The sequence below is a fragment of the Ochotona princeps genome, chromosome 11 (assembly GCF_030435755.1).
Source record: "Ochotona princeps isolate mOchPri1 chromosome 11, mOchPri1.hap1, whole genome shotgun sequence".
Lineage (NCBI taxonomy): Eukaryota > Metazoa > Chordata > Mammalia > Lagomorpha > Ochotonidae > Ochotona > Ochotona princeps.
In genome coordinates this window covers 31034379-31044221 of record NC_080842.1, presented here as the reverse complement: position 1 = coordinate 31044221, position 9843 = coordinate 31034379, and the positions used below count along the sequence as shown (strand labels likewise).

General features: G+C 41.4%; 1 protein-coding gene across 1 annotated transcript; it reads left to right on the top strand.

The window, feature by feature from the left end:
- Positions 1–216: 216 nt before the first annotated feature.
- Positions 217–8734, top strand: SPCS3 (signal peptidase complex subunit 3). Its single transcript, XM_058669976.1, has 5 exons — positions 217–486; positions 1980–2055; positions 4974–5048; positions 7543–7658; positions 8564–8734. The coding sequence occupies exons 1-5, from the start codon at positions 344–346 to the stop codon at positions 8694–8696; spliced, it is 543 nt and encodes a 180-aa protein (XP_058525959.1). The 5' UTR covers positions 217–343; the 3' UTR covers positions 8697–8734.
- The last annotated feature ends 1109 nt before the right edge of the window (positions 8735–9843 follow it).

Genomic DNA, 9843 nt, shown 5'->3' with positions numbered 1-9843 from the left:
CCGCAGTGGGGGGCGGGCCTCCTGTCCGTGATTGGCGGTGGCGCTAGAGGTTACGGGACGGGTCTCCGGGCGCTGGTTGGCCGGTCTCTGATTGGCGGCGGCGCTAGGGACCGGGAGGCGGGTCTCCGGGCTCTGATTGGCGAGCGGGACTTCGGCCGAGTGGCTTGGCTCCGCCGGATCCCGGGCGCCCGGTGGGTGTGTCAGGGCAGGCGGGAGACCGGAAGGGAGGCGGGGCGGCGGCGGCGCGCGCCCCCGGAACGTGCGCACCGCCGGCGGCGCGGGTCGCTGGGAGCCGGTCCGCCTCCTGAACGCGAGCCGCTGGGTGCGAGCGGAGGCCGTCACCATGAACACGGTGCTGTCACGGGCCAACTCGCTGTTCGCCTTCTCGCTGAGCGTGATGGCGGCGCTCACCTTCGGCTGCTTCATCACCACCGCCTTCAAAGACAGGAGCGTCCCGGTGCGGCTCCACGTCTCGCGGATCATGCTGTGAGTGCGGCCGAGGGCTCCCCGTCGGGCTGGCCGGTCCTCGCCGACGCCGGTCCTTCCCTCCGGAGCTGCCCTACTGGTCAGCCGGGGCGTCCGTCGGAGGGCGGACTTGGCGGGCTTTTTTTTTCGGTTCCCCCCAACCCCGCCCTCGGAGAGGTTTTCACTCGCCCGTCGCCAATTCCCGGGCTTGCTCTTAAATGTTGCTGTTGAGTGTGCCTCGGGTCGGTGCCGGGGCTTCCTTCCTGTTCCTCCCACGCCGGCCAATGAGCGAACAACACACCAGCCGACCCGCGCCGCGGCTGTCCAGCCGCCCGGGGCTGGGCGCGGCGCCCCCGGCTCGTCCCCGGCGCCCCCCGGTTCGTGCCCGGTCCCCCGGCCCGTGCCCCGCGCCCCCCGACTCGTCCGCCCCGGCTCGTGCCCCGCGCCCCCCGACTGGTGCCCGGCGTCCCCCGGCCCGTGGCCCGCGCCCCCCGACTCGTCCGCCCCGGCTCGTGCCCCGCGCTCCCGACTGGTGCCCGGCGCCCCCAGCTCATGCCCCGCGCCCCCCGGCCCGTGGCCCGCGCCCGGTGGGGACGGAGGGCCTGGACGTGGCCTCTAGGCCGACCCTGCCCCGCATCACCTTTGCTGCGCCGTGGTCGGCTTCCCCCCCAACCCCCGTCCTTCATGAAGTTGGCAGGATGCACCCAGCACCCCGAGCCTTCTGAGCCTGCAGGGCTATAGTTTTCTTAGTTCTTTAATGAATTCTCAGTGCCAGATTTTTTTTTTTTGTCTTGAGTTTTTTTTTTTCTTTTCTCTCTACCACTTCTGTGACTTTTGTCTTTGATAACACAACATTCTTTTCCCCTCGAGGTTCACCCACTTCCACCGGATCGTCCCATAAGTTCGTTGGTTCTCGTTCTGCTATCCTAGTTGATTTGGTTGCTTTGAAAGCTAGTTATGTAATAGCGACCCCCTCCTTTTTTTCTCCTTCCTCCTTCTCTCTCTCTCTCTCTCTCTCTCATTCTCTCCTTCTCTCATTCTCTCATTCTCTCCTTCTGTCGTCTTTCCTTTCTTGTCCCTGTATCAGTATTTGGTAAATGCAGTTTGAGCTCAGGCAGCCCCGGGTGGGAAGCAGCCCCGCCACCAACAGCTGTCTGGGCTTACCAGAGTTTGGCATCCGGTGAGCGGGAACGCAAGTTGGTAATTCTGGTCTTGAACAAGTTCCCTACCATTTCACATAGTGATTTTCTTTGGTTTAAAACAGAGGTAAAACCTAACGGGTAGGCTTGCTAGGATTGTTTGAAATCACTGTGGGAAACACTCAGTGGATCTGGCAGGTAGTGAGCAAGAGGGCCCAGTACATAGCAGATGCTTCAGGAAGTTCGTGCAGAATATTCACCTTTATTTTGGGGCCAAACATATTTGAAATCCGTGTATATGGGGAAAGCTATGAAAAATATACATTATGCATAGATTTTTTTTTTTTAAAGGATAATGGAACTTTTGTCTTCCAGAAAAAACGTGGAAGACTTCACTGGACCTAGAGAAAGAAGTGATCTGGGATTCATTACATTTGATATAACTGCTGATATCCTTTAAGAGAATGTTTCATTGCCTTCTCTGTAATGTCATAGTGAGATGATTGGTGTTCTGTAGAACCAGCTAAACCTTGGGAAGTCCTGTACCTGCGTTTTCATCAGTAAAATTATTAATACCTCTTCGTTAACTCTTTGAGAAAACTTCACAGATTTCTGAGTTGCATGGACATTATATTCATGGCAACCTTAAATTGATTGAGTCTGTATGAGAAGGATGATTTTTTTTTTTTTTTTAAAATCTACACAACGTTGAGTTTTGGAGGAGAAAAACAAAGGCCATTTGGATTGAAGAAGGAAATAAGTTACTGAATTTATGTAGTTGGAAATGTTTGTTGCCTCCTTTTTTCTCTTTTAAATTTTTATTTATTTGAGAGAGGCATGGACAGAGAAGGTGCATGTCCACTGATTTGCTCCCAGTATGCTCACGGTAAGGGGCTGGGCAAGACCGGTAACCGGGACAGAGACTCCCCTGGCTACTTAGCCACCACTGCTACTTCCCAGGAAACATTTAATAAGCAGGAATACCCACCCCTTCTAGAAATATGTAAAGTCCCAGCAAATATAAATATATATTTTCATACCCAAGAGAAATGTTTCGAAAGTGTGTTGTAGGCCCAGTGTAATAGCCTAGTGTCTAAAGTCCTTGTGAGCAGTTCATGTCCCAGCTGCTCCACTTCCCACCCAATTCCTTGTGACCTGGAAAGCAGTTACAATTGCTTGTGACCTTGCAAAGCAGTCGAGGACAGCCCCAAAGCCTTGGGCCCCACCACCCGCGTGGGAGACCTGGAAGAAGCTCCTGGCTTTGGATTGGCTCAGCTCCACTTGGGGAGTAAACCAGCTGTCTTTCCTTGTCTTTATAAATCTGCCTTTCAATAAGAATGAATGTTAAAAAAGAAAGTCTGTTGTATCTGTTATAAATTGAAAGATCATTTTCTTTTTCTAAAGACTTTAATAATAGGAATCAGAGAAATCCTAAAGTCTGCACATGTTCAGCACATATGTAATATTTTCTTTTTTAAGAGGATAATTTTTATTGGAAAGGCTAGTTTACAGAGAGAAGGAGGAACAAAGACAGAAAGATCTTCCGTCCGCTGGTTCACTCTACAAATGCCACAATGGCTCCAGCTGAGCCTCTCTGAAGTTGGAAGCCAGGAACTTCTTTTGGGTCTCCCATGTGGATGCAAAATCCCAAGGGCTATCCTCCCTGTAGTTTCCCAGGCCACAAGCGGGAAGCTGGATGAGAAGTGGAGCAGCCAGGACACGAACCAGTGCCCATATGGATTGCTGGTGCTTGCAGGCAGAGGATTAACTGGTTGAGGATTCCTCTTGATACACAGGATCACTTTGGTTGCTTTGATCTTCCATCAATTCATAGACGATATGCTAACAGTTTTGTTCTTTGCCATTTCAGCCTGCCTGTTTAGACCATATGATCAATGATTAAAGATGGTTACAGAGACTCAAGTTGGAATTTGTGTGAAACAGTAGTCAACAAATGCACAGATCCCTTGCCTGAAGCTTAGCTGGTGTGCCTTTCTATTTATATGGATATACTTTTAAGTTTATGTCTAAATAAATTATTGGATTTAGATTATAGCTGAGGGAAGAAGAGAGCATTGGATCAAGTGATGGAGCTGCAGGCTACTTAGGTGCACCTTTTCTGTATCAGTACGTGAATTTGGTGTCCAGTTCGAGTCTGCTGCTTGACTCCAGCTTGTTAATGGGAAGCAGCATTAGGGCTCAAATAGTTGGGTGCCTGGCACACGCATGCGAATTCAAGAATTGGTTCCCAGACTCCTAGCTTCCACCATGGCGTAGGTCATGTGAGTGCTTTGTGAATGAGTAGTGAATGGATCTCATTTTTCTTTTTCACTGTCTGCCTCTCAAGAAAAAAAAATTGATGAGGAATGAAGTCTTTAGGAATTAAGAGTGTATATCAGAAACATTTTAGACTCCTATACTTTGTATGTGTACTTTGAATTATTCATGTTATTTGGAAAATATCCAGGGGATATAAGTGTAGTATAAAAGTAGTAATTTTGTGTATTCTGAATTATGAAGTTTCCTGATGTGGCTACCGTGTTTATATATTGCCAGTGTCCTTGGTTACTTCTAGTTTATTTAGACTTCTGGATACCAGAAGCATGCTAGAAATAGCACTTATAAAAAGCTATCTGAAGTTTGCCAGTTTTAAATAAGTAATTCTTAGTGATTGCACATATTTAAAACTGGGATGTAATAGATCTGTTGCTATCAATTTATAATGTGCATAATAAAATGGTGTAACACTTTAAATACAAAACTTAATAAAGTCCGGACATTAACTCCACTTTTTTCTCAGTAGTGACACCAGCCTGCTTAATTTTGGTGAGGTTTTTTGTTTTTTTTTGCTCCCACAGGGAAGCCAAATGGAAGGAAACTATTGTGGTGCATTTTATCAAAACACTTAATGTGTTGAGGCATTTTGGTCTCCACTGGCATTTACACAAGAGCAATTTGTTCAATTTATTGTTCTTAATTATTAGGACCTAGCTTATGCATGCATAGCGTTAAATTTTAAAAAGTGGTTATACTTAAAGCTTTGGTGAAATCCAGTGTGCTTCAGATACTGAGTCTGTATTTGTTTGGACTGAAGGAGCTGATGTGAAAGGAAACTAAGGTTTTAATTGCTTGTTTTCTCAAAGTATCTGCTAGTAAGGCTGAGAGGAACAAGAAGCTATACTGATAGACTGTGTCCTCGGCTTTGGAAAGGAATGAATCTTGAAATAGTTCTTGTGTAAATTTTCATTAAACTACTGATTCGGTGTGTTTCTGGGCCACTTTTTTCTATTTTAGTATAAGTGTTGCTACGAATACCTGAGATTGCTTTGAAAGTTGCATGGTATGTATGTATCCTTAACTTGCATACATCTTGAGAACATATTTGATTGGAATGTTAAGCAGTTATTTCTTTACTTATCAGCTGAGTATTCAACAAAAAATAATGTAAGTATATGTATTTATATTTTTATATATTTAATAGCTAAGTAAAGCTTCAAGGAGGAATATATGAAACATTAACCTGAACAGCCCAGTAAGACATCATAAGCCTATTAAAGGGTAAGAAGTTAAGCTTTGCTAATATTTGCTATTTGAGCTAGTGTTAATATTCATGTTAAGTCCTCTCTTCAAATGGCCACATCTTCTGCAGTGTTGCATGTATTCAGAAGTTTGTAGGCCGAAAGTTTAAGCAGCCAGTTATCAACATTTTTCTGAATGTTGCTATGTGTAAGTAGATTACATTACACAGTTTTGAGTAATCCTTACAAAATGGAAAAACTGCAAACATCCACCAAAGAAATCAGGTTAAAGAGAATGGTAGTGGCATATATCCATCTAAACAAGAGGGCGGTGGCAGAGTTGCTGCCTCTGTTGCTCTTGCTAAGTCGTATTAAAAAATGGTTTGGCTGCGACAGTCCAACATGAGACCATCTCAAATAGGAATTTATATTCACTGTCAATGATATACTCTAATACTAGCACTGTGTGTTGCATATATCACTTACAAATCTACGTGTTTCAGGAGTTTGTACTCCTAGCAGTTTGGGATTTAAACTCCTAGTTACTGCTAAAGATGGTGAGATCTAAAAGGTTGTTGCTTACCTGTGCTATGAATTGCCTAGGAAATTGGGATGTAGTATTGCCACTCAGCTATGTACCCTTTAGAGCAAAATACTGTCTCTCTCCACCTAAAATTAGGGAGCTAACTGGCGACATTATTGAATGAACAAAATTTGAGAAATATGATTAATATCTTCATTAAGAAATAATCAAAAGCTGTGCAGATTGTTAACATTTTTTGAACCATCACATTATTTTGAAATTGTGTTTGCACATCTGTGAAATGAACTATTTCGCCAGTAGCCTTATTGGCTGTGCGTTTACAATTAATGTAAGCTTATGGAGACCTGTTTTCCTTTATTGTGGAACTGTGTGAGATTCATCAACCTGAGTACTTGGACTATACTTGATCATTATACTTGGAATTATGTTATGCTGTTAGAATTCAACCAATTTAAATGATTCATTTGTGATTGAAAGCTGTTCATGTAGTGTGATAGACTTTTACTGCAGGTAGGGGAGGGAATGGGACTCATATTTAGAATATTGCAAAAAATAAATATTAGGTCCTGCCTCAGTGTTGATACAGAAGGTATCAAGTGATAACACTCAAAAATATGAAAATGGAAGTGAAATCTTGGAATTAGAATGTTGTTACATGTTGTCTGTACTTGAGCTATCATTAAGTCTCTCATTGTGGCCTATGGATAATTTATGCAAAAGTGAGTTGACATTCATTTGTTTAAATTTAAATTTTACTTGTTTTCAAGGGATGACACATTCTCGAATTTCATTTATTTCATGGTATGATAAACTAGAGTTTTTCTCACTTGAGTTCATTACACATTTATTTTGATCATATAGTATATGCCAAACACTTTGTCAGATACTGGAAACATTGGGATGAATAAGTTTTATTTCTTGCCCTTGAGAAACAGCACAATGTTAAAAGAAGCAAACAGAAAATGCTATTTATGAAGAGTAGAGCAACAGCTCTGAGGAGTAGCCTTTTGATCTAGTGGTTAAGATACTTGATCCCAGATGATAGTAGGGGGTGTGACCTGGCTCCAGCTCCTGAGAACGCACCCCTTGAAGGCAGTAGTGATGGTCAAGCAAGTTGTTGAGTTCTTACCACCCATTTGGGGTACCTGGATTGTGTCTTTGGCTCCTGGCTTTGTTCCTGTGCCAGCCTTGTGTCTGAGGACATTTAGAAAGCAAAGCAGCGAATGAAAGATAACTTACTTCCCTGCTCCCTCCCTCTGTCTCTATTTCTGCCTTTCAAGTAAAATAAATCTTAAAAACTAGAAATTTGCCATAATAAAACAATGAAGCACATATTTTGTAAAAGGAGGATGCTTTTAAAATGAACATTTTTTTCTGGAGTGAGTCCTTGATGATTTAAAGATCATAGGGATTCATGAATTTTCTTGGTGTGGTTTGACGAAGTAATCTAACAGTATCCTGGAACAAGTATTCTGTCTGTTGCCCTGGCATCATTGGTGTCTACTCTGAGTTGGAGAGTCTCAGAAATCCAACATGGATGAGTGGTTTAACTGAATACCTGCCTGCCTGAGGGTTGTTCTTCCAAGGAGTTTACTTCTGGAAGAGAACATATGACTAGATCTGAAACTTAGGATCTGTGAGAGCCCTAAGAAGTATAGTTAACTTACGCAAGAAATGATTTTGTTTATAACAGTATCTTCTTTTTCCCCGAGTCTTGTATCTGTGTGCTTAGTGTTTTCTGTACTTGAAGATCTCAGTAAATCTTTGAAAAGTAGGGATTCATTATTGTGTCAATATTTAATGCTTCCTAATGCTTTCAGTGTGAAGTGATATGATGCTATTTCTGATAAGGTATCTAATTTTCGTTTTAATGTAGGCTCTGAACCAAGTTGTCCTCTGGGACAAGATTGTTCTGCGAGGTGATAACCCGAAGCTGCTGCTGAAAGACATGAAAACAAAGTATTTTTTCTTTGATGATGGAAATGGTCTCAAGTGAGTATTTTCTGTTGTCTTTTCTTACATTTTAGTAAGATGTGAAAGTGAATGAAATGCATTTTTATTTTGAAGAAAAATATTAGATAGTAGAAGAAGGAATATTGGGAGAGAAGTATTTTTACAGATCTGAACTGAATGATTGGGTAGAAATACAAATTGGAGTCAAAACTAATCAGTTCTTAATATAGTGTGTGAAATATAAAAAAGCTCACAAAGGCCTGAAGATTCTAGTAATGTGTATAGAGGAAGTGGGCTTGTAAGTAGCTGGGTGTGGTTGTCCAATTGAGGGGCTGTCTTCTGGACTTGACATAGGTAAGCCCCGTGATGAGGAAGCAGTTGATACTGCGGTTTCTAATACTTGTTATCTTAGCTTGTCTAAGCCTAAATTTACTGTGTAGTTGGAACTGGAATGATTGATCCCTCATGTAATTTTTATCTGGACTGCTCTGTGGCGTAACAGAGAAAATTTTTAGAAGAGCTGTTTTTATTAAACCAGGCCTGTCTTTGCAAATTAAAATATAAAGCAATGAGGTATTTTATTTTGTTCAGGTTTGAGCATCTGGACAATGCCAGAATTAGGCTTTTAAGAATTGTTTTCTAATTCCAAGAACAAATTTCTCCTTATGTTTGTTAGGTTTTCCTCATTTAAACCTTTTGGTGCTATTTGATTAAGGGGAACGATGCTAGGTCATTGTGAGATGCCTGCAGTTGTAAGTCTGATGTTTTTCAGCGTTGTCTTTGGATGTGACATGACATGAGAAAATATTCTGTTCTCAAGCAAGGATTTCTAGTAGGAATGGTCAATTATAGTTAAGTACCCAATACCTCAGTACTATGTATAAAATGTTTTAATTGAGTCAAAAATATTTCTGCTGACTTCTCTTTATTACATCTTTTTCTAGGGGAAACAGGAATGTCACTTTGACCCTGTCTTGGAATGTCGTACCAAATGCTGGAATTCTACCTCTTGTGACAGGATCAGGACATGTGTCTGTCCCATTTCCAGATACATATGAAATAACGAAGAGTTATTAAATTATTCTGAATTTGAAACAAAATATTTTTATACTTAATGGACTGTGTCTCATTTCTCTACCCCTGCATCTTCATGTTTCTTATTTTTACTTTTTTTCTTTGAGAACTAACATCAGAAGGCATATTTGAAGGGAAAAGTTAGTATACTACTTAAACCAAATTTTAAAAGCAAAGACACTAGGAGTGGAGTATTGTAAGAATAAGGCAACTACACACACAGAAAAGGTATTTGTAAAAAGTTTTGCATTATTTCCTGTATTTCCATTATTATTCATGTAAAGTGCGCACGAAGGGTGATTAAACTCTCAGGTGCCTGTTAGTCTTAAGAACTTTAGTTTATTCCTTGCATTCATGCAGACTCACATTGGTTATAATTAATAAGTAGACATTCTTCAACTACTGAAAGAAGTAATGTGGCTGTTTGTTAGAAACCCAGTTTACGAAAAAGCCAAATGTGATGGAATTATATTCCATCTGTGTTGGGAATGCTATGATGCTTGTTTTTTTTTTTACAGATGGCTAGTAATTTTGTTTTCACTTGAAAGACTAAATACCTCTTTATATTTAGCTGTAAATACAAAGTAATCTAATTTCAAAATCATTTAGGTCAACTAGATGTGTGTCTTTCAGTGGTTTCTCTAACAACATTCCCTTGTATTATATCTTTGTGTAATTTTTTAGCATTGCTATTGGAAGTTGAAAATTTTTGCATGATTTACTCCTTGAGTTTAAGTTTGTTCTATTGAGCATGCTTAGTGCCATCAAGTGGTAGTTTTCTATAGGTCCACATTTTTGTAACTATTGAGGTAATCATAATAATTAGTACTTGTGTACTTTTCCATTTAAAAAGTACTCGTACAGTTTCTTGTATTTTATCCTCAGTCTAATGAGATAAATTGTGCAGGGGTTATTTTTGCAGATGAAGAAACTGAAACCCAGAAGGTTGCTGAGTTGCTGCAAGCTCAAATAGAAAACAGCAAAAAAGAGTTAACTCAGATCTTAAGATTCTGTAAGATTGTCTTCTATTATACCTAGAATGCAGGCCAATTAAATTTCACTTTTAATTTTCATAGTATTGTGCTCGCTTCGGCAGCACATATACTAAAATTTTCATAGTATGCTCGGTTACCCTGAAGCTGCTGATAAT

Bases quoted from the DNA above. Each gene is read 5' to 3' on its own strand.
- SPCS3 (XM_058669976.1), top strand. From the start codon at position 344: ATGAACACGGTGCTGTCACGGGCCAACTCGCTGTTCGCCTTCTCGCTG. The intron at 487-1,979 runs GTGAGTGCGGCC...TTTGTCTTCCAG, and splicing joins CACGTCTCGCGGATCATGCT to AAAAAACGTGGAAGACTTCA. The intron at 2,056-4,973 runs ATCCTTTAAGAG...ACTTGCATACAT, and splicing joins CATTTGATATAACTGCTGAT to CTTGAGAACATATTTGATTG.